Source organism: Haliotis cracherodii, unplaced genomic scaffold, assembly GCF_022045235.1.
Source record: "Haliotis cracherodii isolate W230 unplaced genomic scaffold, xgHalCrac1.p SCAF_13, whole genome shotgun sequence".
NCBI classification, from domain to species: Eukaryota; Metazoa; Mollusca; class Gastropoda; order Lepetellida; family Haliotidae; genus Haliotis; species Haliotis cracherodii.
The window spans coordinates 4,104,723-4,130,495 of NW_027266268.1; the positions used below are offsets into that span (position 1 = coordinate 4,104,723).

At 41.7% G+C, this 25,773-nt stretch overlaps 1 protein-coding gene across 1 annotated transcript; it reads right to left on the reverse strand.

The window, feature by feature from the left end:
• Positions 1–8,534: 8,534 nt before the first annotated feature.
• On the reverse strand, positions 8,535–19,640 carry LOC139459520 (fatty acid-binding protein 2, liver-like). Its single transcript, XM_071241036.1, has 4 exons — positions 19,353–19,640; positions 12,416–12,594; positions 11,520–11,621; positions 8,535–10,179 (listed from the first exon to the last, which is right to left on the reverse strand). Exons 1-4 carry the CDS (start codon positions 19,426–19,428, stop codon positions 10,129–10,131), a joined length of 408 nt encoding a protein of 135 aa, XP_071097137.1. The 5' UTR covers positions 19,429–19,640; the 3' UTR covers positions 8,535–10,128.
• Between the last annotated feature and the right edge of the window lie 6,133 nt (positions 19,641–25,773).

Here is a 25,773-nt window from a genome sequence, read left to right on the forward strand (position 1 = left end):
CAAACACATGCACAGGTAAGGCAGCTGTTCACCTGAAGAAAATACGAGAAGAAAAAACGTTTTAGTGTTTCAGTTACGTATTCAGATGACCGTCAGATGAAGGCCCAAAGTGACGCAGGTCGTAAGCAATGACTATTCCACCTGCACAGATATGGTGCCGACAAACGAAAGATCATAATCTGATTATCTCCAGGGTATCCTAGTACGGCTAAGGAACCAAAACAATTGTTATCTTAATATAACCACCCAAGGCAGAACCAAAACGTGAGTAGAACGTCACTAAAGCCAGGACGCCATATTTAAAAAGTATGACGTTATTAATGTACAATTACATCAACGCGAGGCCTGGGCACGAGTGGCTCAGATATCTAAGATATGTAGATGTGTGTCTCATATTTGTGCCGGAACCTTATTATCGTCGGTGCTAATGATCACCCTTGGTTTGTCAGCACCACACTCGTGCTCGAGGGTTTCTCAAAAGTGGTAAATGTTGAACACGTCAAACACTTCGTGACATTTTCCCACACCAGGCTGACGCCTAGTCAAAGCGTTCTGCCATTTACAAGCTGTGGTAATTATGAATGTACGACTAATTTAAAGCAAGTCGACATGAATAGATTGAAATACTATATTTGTAGTTACCACCAGCCCGCTTTTTGGGTTGGGAAGGAACCGCATTCTGTGTTCTTGTTCTTGCTGAACCAGCTTCCCCAGGCAGATACAGATCCAACGAATTGGACCAGACACAACAACATTCTAAACATGATCTGTGTAAAGAGGTGTGAGTGGGTTTTACAAGAGCTTCGTTATTCACCCAAAGGCATTTTGTTATGTAACGGCTCCAGACAGGACGCACATCCGTACGTATTTGCAATATTTAGAGCTGGGATTATTTGCCGGGTTGGTCCGGCAATGCCTTCTATGTCTGGAGAAAACACTGATATTCGTGTAGTGTACCGTCGGTCGTGGTGACCGTTTGTTCGGGAATCAGATATGATAATAAGAAGCTGAACTAAATATTTATATTATTTTAGTGTACCGTCGGTCGTGGTGACCTTTTGTTTGGCTTCAGACAAGAAAATAGGAGGCTAGGGTTTAACGGAATGTGCTTATGCAACCGTTACATTGTGGGTGACAAGAGTTTTGCGCCGCATTTAGCAATATTCCGGCCATTATACATGGGTCGCTAGAACTGGGGTCCCAGAGTGGGATAAAAACAATTCAATTTGCCATACTGACTTAAAAAAATGCGGGATTTTCTATGAAAAAAAGCAAAAATGTCAATTTACAAATCAATAGCGTATGTGTCCACCTCTGGTTGCGATTCAAGCAAGCAACATCTTCGTCTCATGGAATGGACCAGGCGTCGCACAAAGTGCTGTGGGATATCTGTCCATGTTTCGAAGTTGGAGCATGTTTCGAAGTTCCTGGAGTGTCTGTGGAACACATGGTTGCCGTCGAACCATCTCATCCCACATGTGCTCGATTGGTAAGAGATAAAGGGAGCGAGCCGACCAGGGGATGACATTCACGTTGTTTTGTTGAAGAGAATCCTGAACAAATCGAGGAATGTGAGGTCGGGCGTTGTCATGTTGAAAGGTAATGCCTGGGCCATGACGACACAAAAACGGTAAAACAACAGGGCCTATGATCTCGTCGCGTTAGCGCTGTCCATTGAGATTTCCCTCTACCACTATCAAACAGGTCCCCTGTCTTGCTGGAATCCCACCCCATTCCATAACGCTGCCACCCCCGAACCGATCGTCTTCCATGACACAATGATTGACGTAACGTTCACCTCGACGTCGGTACACTCGAATCCCTCCATCGCTGTGGCTGAGGTGAAAACGAGACTCGTTAGTGAATAGAACTTGTCCCCACTGCATGGCCGTCCAGCGTAGACGCTGTCAGCACCACTGTAGACGTGCTTGACGGTGGTTTCCTGTCAAAATGGGAGGTCTGGCGGGTCTTCTGGCGACAATGCCTGCACATCGGAGGCGACGACGTACGGTTTGTGAAGATATTCGTCGAAGGCCAGGGATGCCTCTTGCAGTCACTGTTGCTGGCTGGAATCGATTTCGTAGGTGTGTTGTTCGAATCCATTTGTCTTATCGATTATTGGTTACGAGTGGCCTGCCACTCCGAGGATGGTCTCTGACTGCATTCGTCTGTTGCCAGCCAAATGGTGTTTCTGTGGACGTTAGATTTTCTTGCAATATCACGTTGACTCTCTCCTGCTTCAAGCATACCAATGGCTCGCAGACGCTCATTTTCGGACAGGCGTGGCATTTCGCAATGTTGAATAATTGCGTAATTCTGTTGCTTTTCTGAGTGGTTGTTGTCAGCACGATGCTTAACAATGCATATGGAATCCCGTAAACGCACATGTTTTATACCGATTCTTAGTGAAATGCATGGGGCTTGCATAAAAGTCATCTTTTGCATGGAATGCATTCTTTTCTGTAGCAGTTGCGTTTTTGTGACTTGATTCCAAACATGTACTACAATATTGAAAACCAAACTTTACTTGTTTGAAAAATACACTAAAATATTGGTGTCACAGGAAGTTTTGTTGTTGAGTAAATGAATTCGTATGCCTTTTTCACTGTCAAGCTCACCTGAAATTATATCAGGTAGCACGGACATGCAGGTATGGCGTCGATAATCCAAGGATCATAACCGGGGCGATCCTGGGATGCGAACCCAGCCGTCGTCATATCTATGCATTCAGTGCGCCTTAAACCATTAAACAACCAATTCGCCTAAAAAACAACGTTGTGGTACACTACATTTTTCTCCCCAAGATGTTAATTTGGATGGCATGTGTTAAAATTCAACTTTTTGATACCACTGATAGAATGTAATTAAACCTTTCATCATAACCTGTGTCCCAGTGTTGATCTGTGGGATGGGAACATTGTCTTGGTCATAAAGAGATACGTGTCTTCGTGAAAGCGTATCCTATTCTTAGGAATTCGTACGTCGTGAGGTCATGTTGCAGATTTATGCAGTTTGTGATCACTGTAGGTGCATGATGCATTACCATATATTGAAAATAAGAATCAAGTACACTCGGTCAGGCATCACGATATGTGGCAAACTTAAATTAACACTATTTTGATCAGGTAGGGACAGACATACGTGTGCCAGGACTTCCCATTTGTGAGTAGACTGCCGTGCAATGTTTATTATTCATATCAAATCTGAAGAACAAAGTCAGAAATAAACACTGTGTAAACACAAGTCCATTCACTGCGTGCAATCACAAACAACACATATTAGTATGGATAGTACCAATGCAGTCTCCCCGGGGCATATAGACACAGAGGCACAAAATATCCACGCATCCAAGCAGATAAACAAGTAGTTAACATGGCAACCACGCAATCATACGGGAAAACAGGCCGTCATACAGACACCCACGCAGCCATACATACAGCTGTGCCGTCATACAGAAACCAATGCAGTCATACAGCTACCCATGCAGTCATATAGACATCCATGTAGGCATACAGACACCCAAACAGTCACTCAGGAAACCATACAGTCATACAGACAACCTTGCAGTCACACAGATACCCATGCAGTCATACAGACACCAATGCAGTCATACAGACACCTATACAGTCATACAGATACCTATGCAGTCATACATATATCTATGTAGTCATACAGACACCCATGCAGTCATACAGACACCTATGCAGTCATACAGATACTCATGCAGTCATATAGACATTCATGTAGGCATACAGACACCCAAGCAGTCACTCAGGAAACCATACAGTCATACAGACAACCTTGCAGTCACACAGATACCCATGCAGTCATACAGACACCCATGCAGTCATACAGACACCCATGCAGTCATACAGACACCTATACAGTCATACAAACACCTATACAGTCATACAGATACCTATACAGTCATACAGATACCTATGCAGTCATACAGACATCCATGTAGGCATACAGATACTCATGCAGTCATATAGACACCCATGCAGTCATACAGACACCCATGCAGTCATACAGACACCCATGCAGTCATACAGACACCTATACAGTCATACAGACACCCATTGCAGTCATACAGATACCTATGCAGTCATACAGATACCCATGCAGTCATACAGATACCCATGCAGTCATACAGATACCTATGCAGTCATACAGACATCCATGTAGGCATACAGACACCAATGCAGTCATACAGATACCTATGCAGGCATACAGATACCTATGCAGTCATACAGACATCCATGTAGGCATACAAACACCCATTGCAATCATACAGATACCCATGCAGTCATACAGATACACATGCAGTCACACAGATACCTATGCAGTCATACAGACATCCATGTAGGCATACAGACACCCATTGCAGTCATACAGATACACATTGCAGTCATACAGATACACATTGCAGTCATACAGATACACATGCAGTCATACAGATACCTATGCAGTCATACAGATACCTATGCAGTCATACAGATAGCTATGCAGTCATACAGATAGCTATGCAGTCATACAGATACATATGCAGTCATACAGATACCTATGCAGTCAGACAGATAGCTGTGCAGTCATACAGATACCTATGCAGTCAAATTGATTTGTCTTGTCATGCAGTCATTTTTACTTGATCGAATGATTTCCACGAAAAATTCCGGCAGAATGTTCTGTATTTTATTATATACATGTATTTTTAATTGTAGAAGATGCTTACATCACTGTATCTCAGAACGCAAAACTGATAACATTCAAACATTTAATTAGTACACAGTTAATTGTTACATATAATTTCCTGCATATTCCCTTTTAAACAAAATGCCTACATGTATACTGAAATCGGTGTCCACTGTTAAAAGGGTACTAGTGCAGTCAGCCGTGGTAAATGGAGAGACAATAATAAGGTGATTAATTATTGTCTGTTGCAGAATATCCGGTAAAAGTGAAGTCATTTATACATATACACATTACACATATACAGATGAAATACACGATATGATACAGTGCAAGAACAAACTAAGATACGGTTTCTATTAAAACTAATTATACGATTATGGGTTTAATTAGCATGTTTAATTTTTCAGGCCAACACGGTTGAGATACAGCATCGGCATACTCAACTGGAGTTGTTTTCTGCCGGTCGTAAGTTCATCGTTTGACTGAGCACACTTGTGTCGCAGTTGCGATATTTTCTTCTCTTTGTTGGCAGCCTGCCACTGGCCTGAATTTTGACAAAGGTCTCAGCATGGGACTGATAATTTCTTCTTACCATGAGTTTTAAGTAAAGGAACATATTCTCGCCCATTAGCCTGCCCATGGGCCAAACCTTTTTCTCGCCCATGGGCGAAATATTTCAGTATCGCTATAAAATAGTTGAATTAAGGTAAAATGAGTTAAATTTTGTGTCATGAAACTTGAAATAAATAAATTTATGTATTTGTGAAACAAAAACATGAGTTTTAAGTAAAGGAACATATTGTCGCCCATGAGCCTGCCAATGGGCCAAACCTTTTTCTCGCCCATGGGCGAAATATTTCAATATCGCTATAAAATAGTTGAATTAAGGTAAAATGAGTTAAATTTTGTGTCAGGATACTTGAAATAAATAAATTTATGTATTTGCGAAACAAAAACATGAGTTTTCAGTAGAGGAACATATTGTCGCCCATGAGCCTGCCCATGGGCCAAACCTTTTACTCGCCCATGGGCGAAATATTTCAATATCGCTATAAAATAGTTGAATTAAGTTAAAATGAGTTAAATTTTGTTTCATGATACTTGAGATAAATAAATTTATGTATTTGCGAAACAAAAACATGAGTTTTAAGTAAAGGAACATATTGTCGCCCATGAGCCTGCCCATGGGCCAAACCTTTTACTCGCCCATGGGCGAAATATTTCAATATCGCTCTAAAAATCGTTGAATTAATTTAAAATGAGTTAAATTTTGTGTCATGATACTTGAAACATATACACTTATGTATTTGCGAAACAAAACATGAGTTTTCAGTAAAGGAACATATTGTCGCCATATACTCATGAGCCAATCTTCTTTTTGAACATTTTTTTTCCATTTTTTCTTCCTTGGTATGTTCCCATGAAAACAGCATGTTTAATTTTGTAAATACCTTTGACCGAGACTGGGCAAAGACCGTAGAGTTTCTGGACTTTGGGGTTTCCAGAATTAAAATGGGACGTGTTTAATACAGTCTGTCCGGGTTGAGAGGCACAAGGTTTGTTGTCTCGTCACTCTAGATGGGACTGGAGATGGAATTAGCATCAGGCTTAATTAAGCTTCTGGTTGTGATGTATGACTAAGTGCACGTCATCGTTTTGTCGTAATGAGATCATGTTGCGAGTCTTGTTACTCATAAAAATACTTCCTAGAACTGTTTGCTAAGCTCTTGAATCTGTTTCCGAGAAAACAGGATTCCTGAATCAGTTGTTCGAGGAATACGCATATTAGCATATGTCAGTTTTCTTTCGTGCGATGTTGCTATGGAAAGAAGATGTAGACCCAAACAAAGGTAACATGATTACATTACATTCAGAGTTTTCTGTGTATATTTCGATGCGCCATGAGCCGACTACTGGGTATCTGGTGTATGATGTGTTTGAGTACATGTATGTGTCCTTGTATCCCGACTACTGGGTATCTGGTGTATCATGTGTTTGAGTACATGTATGTGTCCTTGTATCCCGACTACTGGGTATCTGGTATATCATGTGTTTGAGCACATGTATGTGTCCTTGTATCCCGACTACTGGGTATCTGGTGTATGATGTGTTTGAGTACATGTATGTGACCTTGTATCCCGACTACTGGGTATCTGGTGTATCATGTGTTTGAGTACATGTATGTGTCCTTGTATCCCGACTACTGGGTATCTGGTATATCATGTGTTTGAGCACATGTATGTGTCCTTGTATCCCGACTACTGGGTATCTGGTGTATCATGTGTTTGAGTACATGTATGTGTCCTTGTATCCCGACTACTGGGTATCTGGTGTATGATGTGTTTGAGCACATGTATGTGTCCTTGTATCCCGACTACTGGGTATCTGGTGTATCATGTGTTTGAGTACATATATGTGTCCTTGTATCCCGACTACTGGGTATCTGGTGTATGATGTGTTTGAGTACATGTATGTGTCCTTGTATCCCGACTACTGGGTATCTGGTATATCATGTGTTTGAGCACATGTATGTGTCCTTGTATCCCGACTACTGGGTATCTGGTGTATGATGTGTTTGAGTACATGTATGTGACCTTGTATCCCGACTACTGGGTATCTGGTGTATGATGTGTTTGAGTACATGTATGTGTCCTTGTATCCCGACTACTGGGTATCTGGTATATCATGTGTTTGAGCACATGTATGTGTCCTTGTATCCCGACTACTGGGTATCTGGTGTATCATGTGTTTGAGTACATGTATGTGTCCTTGTATCCCGACTACTGGGTATCTGGTGTATCATGTGTTTGAGTACATGTATGTGTCCTTGTATCCCGACTACTGGACCGTTGTTCATTCTATCAACCACCGGTTTGTCTTGCCCAGGCTCGATCGACTAGATGTCGCTGTGATATAAATGAAATGAGATGACTGCGGTGTAAAACACCGATCTAACCCTCAATGTGGGAGTGAGTGAGAATAGTTTTACGCATCTAATCTTTTAGCAATATACCGCGGCGATTGCAGCTTCACACATTATGCCCATGTGGCGAAATGGAGAACCCGGGTCTTCAGCATGACGAGCGAACACCTTCACCATGCCACCACCCCTCCCTCCTCCGCCCTCCATATGTATATTTGACAGTGAAATATTTCACCTGTAAACATATATCAATAATAACGACACTTCTCTATTATGAAAAGCTGTTTGTTCAGAAACTCCCCGCTCTGTATCTGGCCCTCGTTGAAGTGATAACAAACGTCCACAAAACTCGTATTTTAAGCCACATGGCTGCTATAGGCCTGCCCATGGACCAGCAAATCTTATATATTTGAATTGTAAAAGCGCAAGGTATATATTCAAATATCATGAAACTTAATTTAATTAATTTCAAAATTCAAAATGTTTTTAGTGTTGTTAAAAAATTAAGCCCATGAGCAGCAAACATTTCTTTGCTAAAACAACACCGCTGTAAACACTCAGTAAACATGGTGCACGTGAACCGCGGTATGTCTCCGTCAACACAAATCTAACGCGCGCACACTTGGGTATTAATTTCAGTAAACACATCTAATGCAGGCACCTCGCTGTATATATAAGTAAGCACAGATCTGACTCACGAACACCCTTACTTAGTAAACACACATCTTATTCACGTGCACCCTTACTCAGTAAACACAGATCTGATTTACGTGTTTACGGTACCAGGATACGCTGATCGTTGGTTCGAATCTAAGATGATCTACCAGAACCATGATAACGATGCTCTACCTTGAATGATGACAGAACCGTTCGTTCGTGTTATTTTTATCGTTGCTTGCTTAATAATAACAAAACATTTTCAGATACAAACTCATACTTTATTCAATTCCGCCGTATTATATATGACACAATGAAATAGCTGTTGAACATATTAGGTACACGGGTTGGTACATCGTGTTTATGATACTGCAGACTGAAGGAAAAAGTACACTACATTTTGTAACATAATATTGCTTCCCTAGAAATCAACGTAATGTTAATGTAAGTTCTTCTCTCAGTAATACTCCAAACTGTTACATTTGGACAAATTATTATAAGGTTCTTGTTTGAAAGAAAATAAAAACTAAAATTTAAAATCGACTCCATTTACATCATACATCACTTGTACCACATGTATATGGACGTTTTGATTCAAACATTCAAAACCAGTGATAGTGAACAAAATGAAAACCTATGAAATGAAAATCGCTTGTGATCGATGATGAATATTGATATTGGATTGCTGTTCTCCTGAACCAACTAAACAAAAAAAATGTGAAAAAAATATAAATCCATAATTTAACCGAAAGATAATGGTCTTATGATAATCACATTCTACATTATCCAACTAATATTAATTCTTTCATGTTTCCAATAAGATGTAAATTGAATTTAGGGGGTCGAACACGGTATTGGTGATTTACAGGAATACACCACACAAAACAACATTCATGGTCAAGTTAAACGCGATTGCCTCCCTTTTATGTCTTCAGCGTAAAGAGGGCGGATATATAAGACGAGAGTTATATTACTGATATTACGCCATACCAAGCGTGACAGTCATAGCATACATAAACCTATTATCACCTGTGAATGGTAATAGAAAAATGGTATCGTGTTTCTCGCAAACCAACACTTCAGAAAACTATGAAAAACATATGAATAAATACTTTAACCAAAAGATAAATGGTCTTAATATAAACGTATTCTACATTGTCAATGTAATATTAATTCTTACATGTTTTCAATAATTTGTAAATTGAATTTAGTGGATCGAACACAGGATTGATGATTATACACGAATGCACAACACAACATTCATGATCAAATCAAATACGATTGTCTCCCTTTTATGTCTTCAGCGTGAACAGGGCGGACATCTGCGAGGCTAGTTATATTACATCATACCATAGAGAATACATTTGTACCACCAGGGAGCATATTGAGCAGGTCACGTGATCACATCCGTCCATAGTAATGCGCTGCTAATTTATTTATTCACGTTGAACAGATGTCTTTTATTTACGCCCTGAGTTGTTTCACGTCACTAACAATGAAATGTTTTTTTCTGATCGATTTTGTTTCAGTATATATGCTATTGATGTAAATGACAAGAACATTGTCGGAACCTATTTTCATTATTTTCATTTTTGATTTCATGAAAGATTAGACATAAATATAAAAAAAGGTCAACGTGATATAAATATGAACTTTTGATATCGCTCATAAAATGTATTGCACTCAGGAGATGTATCTTTTGCTCATTCACTGACAGTAGCCGTGGCAACAATTGCATATGAAGCGTACACCTATACCGCATTGCGCTTGCGCATTGCCAATGTTTTAAACTGACTTCAGGTACCCATGATACCATGTCCAAAATGACGACCGGCAAGGGTTTCATGGTCGCATCAGACACGTTTAAACTTCTGAACCATCGACTTTCCTTTGCTTTCCGATGTCTGAAAAGAAGTAATTGAGTATTGAAACAATAACAGTAAAATTCATCCGGTTTTATACGAATAGTTAGTGTAAAACCAACTATGGACCCATACTTGGTTATACACCACTCATATAATCTATCTCTCAACAATGAAGGACTAAGTGGATTGTTAACAGCACATGCAGCCATATTCATGCTATGTATCAAGACGACCTGTAAACAATCGAGTCTTAGACAGACCAGCAAAGCAGATCAAGCCTCCACACCATAGGGGTTGATGACACCCAATCACCTGACGTCACAAGGGATGACGACCTATAAGTTTGAGTAATCTCATAGGTAACTGGGAACCAATTCTAAGGTCAATGTTTAGTTTGTTTGTTTGTTGTTCAACGCCGCACTAAGCAATATTCCTGCTATATGACGGAGGTCTGGAAATAATCTAGTCTGGACCAGAAAATCTAGTAACTGACATCATGGACATCAATCCATGCAACTGGGATACGATGACATGCATAAACCAACTCAGCGAGTCTGCCCACCTGATCCCGTTAGTCGCCCCTTACGAAAAGCACAGTCGCCTTTTACAGCAAGCATGGGTTGCTGAAGACCTATTCTACCCCGGATCTTCACGAGTCCGGTCTATTGTTTAACAGAGCTTGATTTTAATTCCCAAGTTATGTTAATCATCAGAGCTCTCTTTCACACGACAATCATAGCGCTACAAAGCACAGGCAAATGGAGACGCGGTCGGCCCAGTAGTCTTAGCGTGGTAATTTGCTGCAATTGTGCTGAGTTGCGTACCTTTCCTCGTGCCAAGAACCCCAGACCGCGTGTTAATTAGGTCATGTGTGTTACGGCTGCCGTAGTGCTAAGATTGCTCTGGTGATTTACAGGAATACACTACACAAAACAACATTCATGGTCAAGTCAAACGCGATTGCCTCCCTTTTATGTCTTCAGCGTAATGAGGGCGGATATACAAGACGCGAGTTATATTACATATATTACCCGTGTGCGACATACGCTTGCAGTCAGAAAGCGCACGTTAAATCTCCAATATAAGTAAGTAAGTAACAGATATTACGCCATACCAAGCGTGACATTCATAGCATACATAAACCTATTATCACCTATGAATGGTAATAGAAAAATGGTACGGCTGTCGTAGTGCTAAGATTGCTCTCTTTAAAGAAGTAAGTTATGTTTAGTGTGTTACGAAAGTCGTAGAGCTGAAGTTGCTTTCTTTAAAGGGCCAAAAGCTTCGTTCAAAAATGCGATCTTATCGCTAAGACTATAGTAAGTACGGGACCATATCATTGGGCAGGAGAACTCATTGGATCATTCCAAGTAACTGACCAGTGTCATTGAATCTCCTTCCACAGTCCTGACCGAGGTCCACTTTCCGGTCACAGAGGCGTGCTCCTCTTGGCAAGCACTTCCGTCCCATCTGATCGTGCTCTGAAACAAAGTATTCCATTTAGAAACTCATGTCCTGGTATGGGATCTCTTACATGTTAGAACCGTCTCCCTGGTGTAGTGGATAGAACGTAGCCCAAATTTATAATATCTCGAAAATCATGAATTGGGTCCGACTGGTAACTAAACCCATGGCAAATATTATTCCATTTTGAAGACATGTGGCTGAGTAATGGTCATCAATAGTTGTTCTGTAGTATGGCTGCCATGTTAACTATTTTGAAACACCCGAGATTCAAGGAATTACTGAGCCAACCGAAAAAACAATCATGACCTCTGGCCACAAAAAGAATTTTTCAATATGGCTGCCGTATCAGCGATAATGAATTTCGAAATCGAACTTCATGGACAAGTTTCATGACAGTTGCCCAAAAAACCGGGCCACGACATAAGCTTTTAATCAGGTCACACACACACACACTGACACACACACACACACACACACACACACACACACACACACACACACACACTGACACACACACACACACACACACACACACACACACACACACACACTGACACACACACACACACACACACACACACACTGACACACACACACACACACACACACTGACACACACACTGACACACACACCCACTGACACACACACACTGACACATACATACATATGCACACACGTACGCGCCCGCGCAGAGGCACACACATGCACACACAGAAATACACACATCACACATCACACACACACCTGATTGTTACAGAAAATCTCGGTTAGTGACGGATGCATGCCCCCCAGCAGATAAACACGTACCTTCATCTTCATGCCATCGAGTCCCTCGTACTCAAACTCCACCCCCGGCGTCCACGAGTACTCCTTAGGATCGTTGGACCCCACTACCTCCAACTTTGCCGTCCAGCTGTCGCCATCTTTCGTGTACTCCACCGCGTATACCACTTTCCTGAACACCTCACGGGCTTGCTCAGGAACTCCTGAAAGAATGGTACAACGTTAACCCCGAAAAGCCATGAATCCGGGAGAAAAAACTATATTAATTATAAACCTAATTTTCTATAACCGTGCTTATAAAAAAATCACAAATAGTTTCCTTGCCTGGCCAGTGTCCCAAGATAAGTTGTACTTGACCGAGGACCCAGTTTCGTGGTACTTGCCCAATGACCCAGACAAGTGGTACTTGCCAGAGGACGCAGACAAGTGGTACACACCCAGGTATCCATTTATGTGGTACTTGCCCAATGACCCAGACAAGTGGTACTTGCCAGAGGACGCAGACAAGTGGTACACACCCAGGTATCCACTTATGTGGTACTTGCCCAATGGCGCAGACAAATGGTACTTGCCCAATGATCCAGACAAGTGGTACTTGCTAAAGGACGCAGACAAGTGGTACACACCCAGGTATCCATTCATGTGGTACTTGCCCAATGACCCAGACAAGTAGTACTTGCCCAAGGACCCAGACACATGGTACATACCCAATGGCATACACAGGTGGTACATGCCCAATGATCCAGACAAGTGGTACATACCCAATGACTCACACAAGTGGTACATACCCAATGGCTCAGACAAGTGGTACATGTCCATAAACCAGACAAGTGGTACATACCCAATGACCCAGACAAGTGGTACATGCCCAATGACCCGGACAAGTGGTACATACCCAATGACCCAGACAAGTGGTACATACACAATGGCTCAGACAAGTGGTACATACCCAATGACCCAGACAAGTGGTACATGCCCAATGGCTCAGACAAGTGGTACATGCCCAATGACCCGGACAAGTGGTACATACCCAATGACCCAGACAAGTGGTACATACCCAATGGCTCAGACAAGTGGTACATACCCAATGCCCCGGACAAGTGGTACATACCCAATGACCCAGACAAAAGGTACATACCCAAAGGCCCACACAAATGGTACATACCCAAAGGCCCACACAAATGACCTAGAAAAGGGGAACATGCCCTTTGACCCAGACAAGTGGTACATACACAATGGCCCACACAAGTGGTACATGCCCAATGGCTCAGACAAGTGGTACATACCCAATGACCCAGACAAAAGGTACATACCCAAATGACCTAGAAAAGGGGAACATGCCCAATGACCCAGACAAGTGGTACATACCCAATGGCCCAGACAAAAGGTACATACCCAAATGACCTAGAAAAGGGGAACATGCCCTTTGACCCAGACAAGCGGTACATGCCCAATGACCCAGACAAGTGGTACATGCCCAATGGCCCACACAAGTGGTACATACCCAATGACCCAGACAAGTGGTACATACCCAATGACCCAGACAAGTGGTACATGCCCAATGTCCCAGACAAGTGGTACATACCCAATGACCCAGACAAGTGGTACATGCCCAATGACCCAGACAAGTGGTACATGCCCAAATGACCCAGAAAAGGGGAACATGCCCTTTGACCCAGACAAGCGGTACATGCCAAATGACCCAGACAAGTGGTACACGCCCAATGCTTGTAAATTTTTCCTCAAAGATATTTTATAGCTTTACCAGTACTCGAAGGAGATGACGGTTTTGTTCCCAGGTGAATTATATGTATTGTGTGATATTCCTATGAAATTTCACAAAAGAATCCTAACTAAAAAATAGAGAATGTTCACTTTTTTCATCATGACAACGCCCCGTTGTTTAATATACTGCAGGGCAAAGGAATACACCCATGTTTGACGGTGGCTAAATATGAAATAAACAAGCCATGGTTTATTCGATGGTTATGTATGAGACACGGGTATCATATTGGACCTTAAGTTTGCAGTGTTTCAGTGACTGTTTTCATCCCAGTAAGGTTTTGGTAACTTTTTTATTTTTTGGTCAAATCCAGTTTTCAAGTTTATTTTACCTGGCAGTTTATATATTAAATATATATAAATGTATATGTTACCTGGAACATCTGGTTGACGGGCAAGGAAGGGTGATTAGACTCTAACCTTCGTTTAGCATACCTGGAGATGAGTGTTAGAATTTGTCTTCAGGTACCTGTGTATGAGGCGACTAATGGGATCGGGTGGTCAGGCTCGCTGACTTGGTTGATGTATGTTGTCGTATCTCAACGGCTTGTGATGTCAGTCACTGGAGTATTAGGTCTTGATTCGATTATTTATAGCCGTCATATAGCTGCAATATTGCTGAACAACAACCGCTGAACAACAAACAAACAAACAAACAAAAAATATAGCATGTCTCCTGTGGACCAATATGAGTGCATATTTTGTTTGCTTGTTTGTTCTACCAGCAGTGGAAATAATGTGGTGATCTTAAGTGACAGTCGCATTGATATACCAATTGTACGTATGTGTCCTAATAACACATTATCACATGTGTTGGCTAATTAGGGAACAGAGCATTTCAATATGGTTCTTGATGTATTATCTGTCGAAACACGGCATGAAAACCCTAATGCTTTGAAACTAAAACGAGGTAAACGAGCGGCCATTTTCAAGTCACTTCAGGATTGTTTTGCCGTAAGTACTTTCTTAATGCATGTCAGATAAAAGAAAAACGTATCTTATAACTCTGATGTAAATTCAAGTTCATTCAGGTTTAAATACACACAACATATTTTCAATATATTTAGTTAGCGTATTTTCCTCGAGTCGCTAGAAATAACGGTACTTCTTCTCAAACAGTTCTGTCATGAATGAGTGAGTGAGTGAGTTCCAGTATTCCAGTTATACTTAATGTGGGAGGAAAGCCCGAAGTGTTGCAGGTCTCAGGCGTTTACCACGTCGGTGAAACCCACGAACACGGGTATGGTTCTGACAAACCTAGAAACATAATCGGGGCTAACCGTGATTCGAACCCACAATCATAGGTTTCTAGGGTGCCCAAGGGACGCAACTCTGAACAGCGAATCGCGCCGCCTTAGACGACTGGGCCACCGTGCCCCCGTTCTGTCATGAAAGACACCGTTATCACCGTTATATTTGAAACACACCGTTATCATAATACTACGTCTATTTGAAACACACCGCTATCATAGTAAAAAGTGTATCTGATATAATTGTTTTCTACTTCACTTATAAGAAAAAATGTAGACTTTAAGGAAGTTATTTATGTTAAAAATATCTTGTTCGATTTGTGGAGGTTCGATATAAATATATTTTATTTATTTTTGTAATATAGTTCGTGTTCTCATTGGTTATATATAGCCTGTATAATAACATGTAATTTCAAGAGTCTTATTCCAACTATGATTATATCAAGAGACCGGATGTCCAAACACTTGTGGTTAGGATACCAAAGGTCGTAGTTATGTGGCATGCTATTGCTCACACTCGTTCCATTCACGTTGCTACAGATATCAGGCAGTTGTGTTTACGGTAGCAGTGACAGTGATGCATACATGTCCACTCCCTATACAGTAGTCTTGTATCACGACTTTTGAATATTTTGTATTTCATGAAAACAAAACTAATCTTATTTTATATAAAAGCAAGTCAAGCCAGCTCTAGCCAGCTCTATTTCACAGTCATGTCATCTTTAGTCCATGAAATCAGTATCTGGAAAATTATTTGTTTTTATAATTGAGGAGAGAAATGTATTTAGTAATACGATTTCAAGGCTATATGTGAGTCGACATAGACAGCGATGTGTTTATAAAAGCGACAGTGATGTATGTAATTAAGTGACAGTAAAACACTTGAAAATAAACTGGGGGCACGGGTGGCCCAGTTGTCTAAGGCGCCGCGATTCCATGTGCAGAGTTGCGTCTCTTTGGCACGCCAGAAACCTATGGTTGTTCGAATCCCGGTTCGTCCCGATTATGTTTCTATGTTTGTCAGCACCATACCCGTGCTCGTGGGTTTCACCTAATTAAGTGGTAAACGTCTGCATCACTTCGGGCTTTCCTCCCACATTAAGCTGACACGCCGCGATATAACTGTAATACTGTTAAAAGCGGCGCTAAACACAACTCACTCATTGAAAATAAACTGTGACTGTACATTAATGTCAGACGCACCAACCAACACAACCTGGATCACAATGCTAAGAATAATAATTATTTACCAGTAGCCTGTGAACATGTTGTATGTTTGTTTGTTCTGTAGAATGTGAATTAATAACATGAGTGTGGTATCTGCTCGAAGCTTGCAGACGGACTGTTCCCGCTCCCTCCTTCCGTCTCGCAGAAACCATTTTCCGCCCGGCCTCACAAATCGCCAACCTCAAAAACATTATCTGGTGTCCAATCGGGGAGACGCAAGACGATATATTATTTGAACCTCCTCAGCAATGTCTACATCCTATATGCTCTACCAATTGCAGTCCTCGTTCAGGATGCTCCCTTCACCCAACCTCCAGCATGGCGTGGTATTTTCCGACACCTGACCTGGATTCAAAGCTGACCCCTCCTTATGATACAACCAACCTCAGCCTAACACAAACAATGCTATATTCCTGCCGCACACCACAACCAATTCACAATAACGAGAAGTGGGCCGTTGGGATTGGCGTGCTGAACAGCGTTTTATTGAGTTGAAATGTATCTCTCTGACATATGAGTTGAGACAAACACTGAGTCACTGTGTCCCCTGCGGAATGTAAGCAGACCATACATCGTTTGGTGTTGATTCCATGGAAACCTGCGAGAATACGGGCTGGTGACTTTCAGGCTATACCGTGCTTCCTCGTGTAATAACCCTGTTATAACTTATAAACGACAACACTATTCTCTGTTGGTCACGTAAAATACTTCAACTCTTAACACGGGATGTGGACTTTTTGACTGATTGAGTGAATGTTGTTTTTTTCTCGCTAACTCTAGCCAATGTACATCGGGGCGTGCGAGGGATGGTTGACACAGTGATGGGTTTCACATATTGTTGTCACGTTGGAATCGAACCCGGATTTTCGGCGTGACGAGCTATGCAACGCTTTAGCGACTGCACCTTCTCTCGACAATTGGAACAGTTCATGTTGAAAAAACAGCGGTATATCTTATCTAAATCTGAGACCAAAGTGTATTTTCATATCTATTGAGCTTAAGTTACACTGTGCATAGCAATTGATCTCGCCCCACTCAGCAATATTTCAGCTGTATGATGGCGGTTTGTAAATAATCAAGTCTGGACCACACAATCCCGTGATTGACATCATGAGCTTCGATCTACGCAATTGGGAAAAGATGACAAGCATCAACCAAGTCATCGAGCCTGACCAGCCGATCCCGTTAGTCGCCTCTTACGACAAGCATAGTCGCCTCTTACGGAAAGCACTGGCTGCTGAAGACCAATTTTAACCCGGATCTTTACGGATCGAAGTTACAAGACACATGTAAAGTTATCATACATGTCTCAGAGGCTAAGGTGATGAATATGTAGAGATACGATGAAAGTATCTGACATGTCGTCATCCCTTTGGGAGACAACTTTATATTTTATATCTATATAAGTTACATTAAATGAATTAAAGATGTCCATGCTTTTAATAACCTGTATCTCTTACGCAAAATATTCGGTACACAATATTGGGTGCACATTTTACACATAAGCAAAGTTTGTTTCTTTGATGCTACTACTAACATAGCCGAACATTACAGCATAACGATTTTGTCAAATATGGCGATAAACATCAAAATAAGCAGAAAATAGTGTCGTGGCATTGTAGCTGACCTGGATACCTAGTCAAAAGTATAAAATGTAAAAAAAAATATAGCGGCACCTAAATTCTGAGGACTAAAAATAAAGACTAAAATTTAAAAATTTGAATCAAATATAGATAAAAGATAGAAATATAGAGAAATATAAAGGTTCATCTCACTCGGCCAAATATGTCTTTTGACATAATTTAAGATCACGGACATTTCATATATATTGCAAAAAAGTAACGTGTGTTCAAACTTATGACCAAAATAAAGGTTTTTTCAAAATGACTGACAAGGATCTCTCTGAGGCAACATAATAAAAAATTATATATTCTGTATAATTATATAATAACCGACCACCCAAAAGCACGGCAGGATTCTAAACATGTGCTCGTGGGGTCTTCTCTGCCGTGACATGGACAAACGTTTGACAGTGAGGCTAACAAGTCTTCTGTTAAAGTGTCTGGTTAATCTCGTCGGGAGCATTCCACATATGTGTCTGATGCTGCTGTGCGGTGTCTCTCATCACAGACCAACGTAAAAAATCGGCCATATCCGAAAATTTTTACTAATTTTAACATTTGCATGATCCTCAGTTATCCTAAGGTAATCAAGACAGGCTGTGAGGTTTAGAGCCTTTGAGGAACGCCAATTTAGGTTTGAGTGATTCCAAAGTCTAAAATAATATAAATGGACCCGTCGACTTGTTTTGTTGAAGAAGTGATCACGAACAAAATATATTTTCTGTGGCCTTAAGTTGACAGGCTTTAAATAAAATACATCCTCTAAACGACATTGATGTTTTGACATTTTCAGAATGGGAGATATTTGCAATTGGGAGAGTGGCAAGTCGTTCCATGTAGAGATATGCAGCAATGAAGAACGTAGTGCACGGAGCTTGACCTAGAGTCAGTCAGTCTGTGGCCCCGGGAAACATCCTAAGCAGGTCGTTTATTCACGTTAGGTGTACGCCCTTTGGTTCGTATAACGTCAGCACTCCTTTGGCAATGGCAATCGAAAAACAGGAATCCAAGGGTTAATGTACGCGCGGGGCATAGCGGTTTTGTTAGGTAAATCATATTCATCTAATAAAACAGTCTTACCTATAGCATCGGTGAATTCATCAAATCCTGTTGTTTCTTCGGGGAGCAGTTCCCATTTTCCTTGATACAGATCCATGCCTGAAGTTACACGGAGACGATGCTGTTACACGGTAATAGGCTCTTCTACTGAGATTCTGCGAGTTGTCGCGAGGTGGCGAGTTGGGTCTGGTAAGACTTGAAACTGAATGACTGCCGGTATTGGCGGTCGGGGTTTATATAATACAGTCTGTCCGGGTTGAGAGGCACAAGGTTTGTTGTCTCGTCACTCTAGATGGGACTGGCGATGGAAATAGCATCAGGATTAATTAAGCTTCCGGTTGTCATGTGTTACTAAGGGCACGTCATCGGTTTGCCGTAATGAGATCATGTTGCGAGTCTTGTTACTCACAAACAATATTCCCTAGAACTGTTTACTAAGCTCATGAATCCGTTTCCGAGAAACAGAATTTTCTGAATCATTTGTTCGAGGGATACACCGAAAACGTTATCGTATGTCAGTTTTCTTCGTGCGATGTTGCTGTAACCCCTCACTTACGAGGGTCCACGTGTCACACTGCTGTCGTTGTATGACCGTGGGTCAGCAGGTTGTCAATAATAGTGACAATGGACCAGGACCATGCAATATTTGGACAGGATGTCCATCGAGCGTGAATAAAGGTCGAAAACAGCACTTCACGGAAGTTTTTTAAAGTAAGTGAGTGAGTTGTGTTTTACGACGCTTTTGTCAATATTCCAGCAATATCACAACGGGGTACACAAGAAATGGGATTCACACATTTAAGCCATGTTGGGAATCGAAGCATTTCCTTTGGCATAAAGAACACGTCCAGAAAGAGAACTGTTTAAATATTGTTATTAAATATGATATTCTTTAGAATTGATTTTGATATTCAGCAACAATCTTGGCAGCGTTACATTTGTATGAGCAGTTGGGGTACCAGTATATATGGGGTTGGTGTGTTTTCTGAGTTGTCAGCCTTATATGTCCTGGGGCGGTCGGGTAGCTTTGTGGTTAAAGCGTTCGCTCGTCACGCCGAAGACCCGGGTTCGATTCCCGACATGGGTACAAGGTGTGAAGCCCATTTCTGGTGTCCCCCGCCGTGATATTGCTGGAATATTGCTAAAAGCGGCGTAAAACCATACTCACTCACTCACTTACATGTCCTACCCGCCCTACCGCATATACTATCATTCCCAGCATCCCAATATCGGTGTTTCTGTGCAATATCGCTTCGCGTTCTCTATACTTCCAGTGTTTGCATTTTGGTAAACCTACACTATTTCCTGGGTCCATTCCCGCGGTGGTAATGTCACCACGGCGCTGCCATACATCACTACACGATGACTTGGATTGTTTTCCATAGTTCTAATTACTGATATTTTTCCTGTGCCTCTACCACTCATGACATTCGTGAAGTGTTAATAGGCAGGAAGTGCACAATGCGAACTGTGTGCAAACAAAATTGTAATATAACAGGATACGTTAATAAGGTCATTTGTGCTGAATCATGATGTGCTTTAAGAGACATTGTTATAAGCTTGACCTTTTCCCTTCCTGAGTCATGTACAAATAATGTAATCATCAGACATATTTATCAACGATTAGCAATAACAAGCAATAATGTCGGCCATGATGTTGAATAAATATAAATAAATAAAAAGTTTCCCCCTCTTTTTGTGTCTCTTCCCTCCCCTCTCTTTTTCTTCCTTTTACTTAAAATACTCTCTCTCTCTCTTTCTGTCTCTCTCTTAGGTAGAGAGTAGAATATATATATATATGTGTGTGTGTGTGTGTGTGTGTGTGTGTGTGTGTGTGTGTGTGTGTGTGTGTGTGTGTGTGTGTGTGTGTGTGTGTGTGTGCGTGTATGTATGTATGTATGTGATCACTTAAGTGGAAAATAGGGTAACTGGTATCAAATCCCGGTTTGAAGCTTCTAATTTTGGGTGACTGGTAATTCTACCATCACACACTGATTTAGCGGCAACCGTTGCCCTACGAATACTGCACAATCATGCAAATCTATTATTACGTACCATGTCTTGTACAACAGACAATGTTTTATATATATTCATTTAAGAAGCTGACATCGATAAATTCGCTTCCTTATGTGTATAACTTTTAAATGCCATTAACAAATCTCCCCAGCAGGTTGTGTAAAAAACTTCCAACATTCAGCTTCTGAATCTGATCATGAAGATGGGACATTGGGCTTGTCTCCTAAAACTCCATCCAACGGGATCTCGGCCAGGACTGTCAGGAATCCTTATTAAAAATAGTTTCGTTCAAGTAACTACCAGTATTATATTACTCAGGCGGCACTCACGAACTTTACGCAGCAGTTCAAATTGTTTCCGTTTGCTTTTGTCTTCAAATCAGACCCGTGCAGATCCGGTGAAGAATAGGTCTTCAGCATCCCATGCTTGCTGTACAAGGCGAGCGGGCTTGTCGTAAGAGGCGACTAACGGGATGGGTGGTTACACTCGATGACTTGGTCGATGCATGTCATCGTATCCTAATTGCGTAGATCGATGCCCATGATATCAATCACTGGATTGTGTGGTCCAGACTCGCTTATTTACACACCGCCATCACATAGCAGGAATATTGCTGAGTGCGGCGTTAAACAACAAACAAACAAACACCATTGCTGCCGCGTAGCGGAATAAGACGAGTGGACCCGAGTGGGAAACGGGAAATAAATGTTGCTTCACTAAGAAAATGAATGAATAAACCGTATGAACCGAATGAATGAATAAATCGTATGGAGGAATGACGTAAAGGAAAGGGAAACATGACTGCCATTGTCGTAAATACTTATAATATCTGGCAGACCACATCTGACTGTCTGTCCGCTCCTCGCACTCCTCCTCCTCCGCAGCACGTGCAACAGTTCCCACAACATTAGTTATAATTAAGCAAGCTTGGAGTTTATGGGATGGACGAGAGTGTTCTTTTTCCCACGTTGGTACAAGCTCAATCTTCCTATCTCACGAAAGTACTTTAAACATTGCTGAATACAGCCTTGATTCCTCTGGTCACTATCTATGGTGTCTCCTCATACGGTACCTAAACCGAGGAGCAAAAGAAACTATACCTCTCCCCGATTTCATCATCTGAAAACTGAACTTTACCTGTGTTTTGTCAGCACTCCATGTTTTTATTTATAAAAATATAAATTGATTTATTTTTTTAAAACTAGAAAATGATATAAGGAAGAGAATCTATGGATATCATCTTGTTTATTGTGACGAAACACAACGTTTCGGGGGATATGCTTAATGCTTTGAGGCAGAGATCATATATATAATGTACACGTAAGGACAACAAAAGTAATAAGATAACAAAAGGTGGAAACTAACAAGGAAGGCCAACAGATAACTGGCGCTGAGGGGTGATTAGCAAAAGACAATAGAAGCCAACACTGTACAGTAATTAGCGCTGATGGTTGTGGACAACTGGAAGCCAGCCCTTAAATTATCATTGATTGGTAATGGGCAAACGGCAGGCCGGGGGGTTATATAGAGACGAGTCAAATACAACCACACTCTTTAGTCTACAATGTACACGAGAGGAGTATTGTGTAAGGTGGGTTTGAAACATCACCATATGGTTAATAACAACACGGTGCAACAGTGCATTATCTGCGTAGAAAGAGGATGCAGAGTAGAATCTGGGTACCGGAGGCGAGGAGTTCCTCGCTGCACAGCTGGAATCTCAAGCATGGCATGCGGAACTTGAAATTAGCCAATTTGGCAAAATGCCGAGGAGAGTAGGTTCCTCTGTTGTGTCGGAGTTGCGACAAGTTGCACCTAGCAGTGCATAGTCCTCCACACGTTATATATGTTGAGATGTCGAGACCGTCTCCGTGGTCTAGTGGTAGAGCGGACCCCCGGAGAGCGGAAGGTCCGGGTTCGATCCCCGGTCGCGTCATACCGTTGAAAGATGGTACTTGTTGTTAACCTGTCTGGCGCTCGGCATTAAGTGGCTAACACAAGGACTGGTCGGCTCCGAGTCAGTATTCTGTGTATTCTTTTTATGTTGCAGATATACTATAAGACAACTTTTCTTAGAGTAATGTCAATCAAGAAGAACTCTTGAATCTTGTTAAAGCGCCACTTTGAACAGTATTCCAGTTATGTCACGGCATGTCAGTAGTGATGCAGGTCTTAGGCGTTTTCCACTTTGACGAGACCCACGAGCAGGTGGATGGTGCTGACAAACCTAGAAACATAACCACTGGCGTATCGGTCAGTTCCACACACAAAAGGCTCTCGACAACCCGACACAGGATTGTAGAACCGTGTGAGTGAGTTGCGTTGAACGATGCTTGGAATAGTACATGTACAGTTACATGTACATCACGACATGTCAGCACATGTGGGGGAACACAGGAAGTGATGCAGGTCTCAGACGTTCACCTCTACGGTGGATCGAACCCCGGACCTTCCGCTCTACCTCTACCACAGAGGCGGTCTGTAACACCCAGAGGATTATTAATTACGAATACACATGGAGACATACGTCCACCTCGAAGGGGGCACGGGTGGCCCAGTCGTCTAAGGCGCCGAGATTCGCTGTGCAGAGATGCGTCCCTTGGGCACGCCAGATACCTATGATCGGTTCGCACCGATTATGTTTATAAGTTTGTCAGCACCATACCCGTGCTCGTGGGTTTCACTGAAGTGGTAAACGTCTGAGACCTGCATCACTTCGGGCTGACACGCCGTGATAAAACTGGAATACTGGAAAGCGGCGTTAAACCCAACTCACTCACTCACTCCACCTGGAAAGTTTGTTTTGGGTGAAAATGACTACTACAAACCGCTCTGCTAATGTTGATTTAGTCGAGAGTCTGTTATTTCACTGTAGTCCGTTATTTGTTTTCGTTCGATACCGAGGACCAATGAATGTCATGTTTAGTGACGTCCAATCGCAGTCAACGACAAATCGACAGTCCCCTCTCTACTGGTTTATGTAGTCAAGCTTAGGTTTTTTTGGCAGAAGCCCATTCAAGTTCGTACGAGGACGCGAATTTGAATGTTCATCTATGCGTTCAAAAGAGCAGATTTTATTGATTGTTGTCATGACTTAGAGCATTCGTGCGCGAAGTTGGAGACGGAGATGGTGACGTCACTTCCAAGACAAAAGTACATCAGTATTCAGGACACGCTACATTCTATGGGAAGACTACCAGCAAAGGATCCACATGGTCGATCACCGTTTAGGAGTTATATCACTAATTGAATGATTAATTGTTGTGTGCCATTTAATTTAAAAAAGCAATTTCACTACATCGTCCGTTTTAAAGCTATTCATTTCTTTTTTGTGTCACTAATTATTATTCCACCAGTTCTTAAAATATTAACATGTGGCAAGACACAATCTTTACAATGCAAGATCTTTCTGAAATCGGTTAACCCTATTATATAATTAACCCCTATGTCCTTTTTGCAACTATTTCCCTTAGTAAAAGTACTTTGTAAAGAACAGAACTTACGTCGTAGTTGAAATACAAGATTTGTTTGTGAACGTCTCTGAAGGCCACTCTGCCGTCTTCGTCGACGTCGTTGTCCACCACAGCAGCACAGAACTTCCCCAACAGCTGCTGAGGAGGGTTGCAGTTGTTGAGCATGTTAATCGAGTACATTCAAGAAACCTGAGCGGGTGAGTGAGTGAGTGAGTGAGTGAGTGAGTGAGTTGGGGTTACGCTGCTTGGACAACTTTAATTCATGTCACCGCAAGTCAGCTCATTAAGCTGGAACATAACCAAGGTTGCACATGAAGGAAACATATTGTTTGTTGTAGTGTGTTTTGTTTGTTGTTTACGTCACATGACAACGGTCTTGACAGGGAAAGCCAATGATCGATATTATGAGCAAAGATCCAAGCCTTCGTGGTTTGATGACAGGCTATCGACTAAGTTACCGATCAAGACCACACAATCTATAAAGTTTCCTTTTACGACCAGAACAGATTTCTATGGATTCCATTCGGGGTGCTTAGTAGTATGATAAGAGCTGATTTAGAATATTTTACAATTCAGATATTATGGGTTGGTACAATGTCTTGATATAGCTGGAGAAAGCACAGGCCCCACAGAAGAGGAGGGCGAACACGGTGAGTCGGAGGGGAGGCAGTCTGCAAACTAACTGAGGCAGGTAATGACGTATCATTTTGTCATCAGTTTTTCAAGTTAACGATCTGGACCTGTGGGGTGCTATTGTGCATGTCCTCATCAGCAAAGTAGTGGTCGATAACACGAACATCGGTCACATTGAAGTACACATTTCATAAAACTGGATGGTTTCTCAGTTGTTAAACATGAAATTCTAGGAAACTATTTATCCGCGGTGTGTTTGGGGGAAAGCCAAATAATTATAGCGATTGTATCATAAGTTATATTCTCAATATGATAATAGT

Excerpts from the sequence above, each read along its gene's own strand:
- LOC139459520 (XM_071241036.1), bottom strand. The coding sequence starts at position 19,428 with ATGGATCTGTATCAAGGAAAATGGGAACTGCTCCCCGAAGAAACAACA. Across the intron at positions 12,595-19,352 it reads TGAATTCACCGATGCTATAG|GAGTTCCTGAGCAAGCCCGT; the intron begins GTAAGACTGTTT and ends CCATTCTTTCAG. Across the intron at positions 10,180-11,519 it reads AAGGAGATTCAATGACACTG|ACATCGGAAAGCAAAGGAAA; the intron begins GTCAGTTACTTG and ends ACTTCTTTTCAG.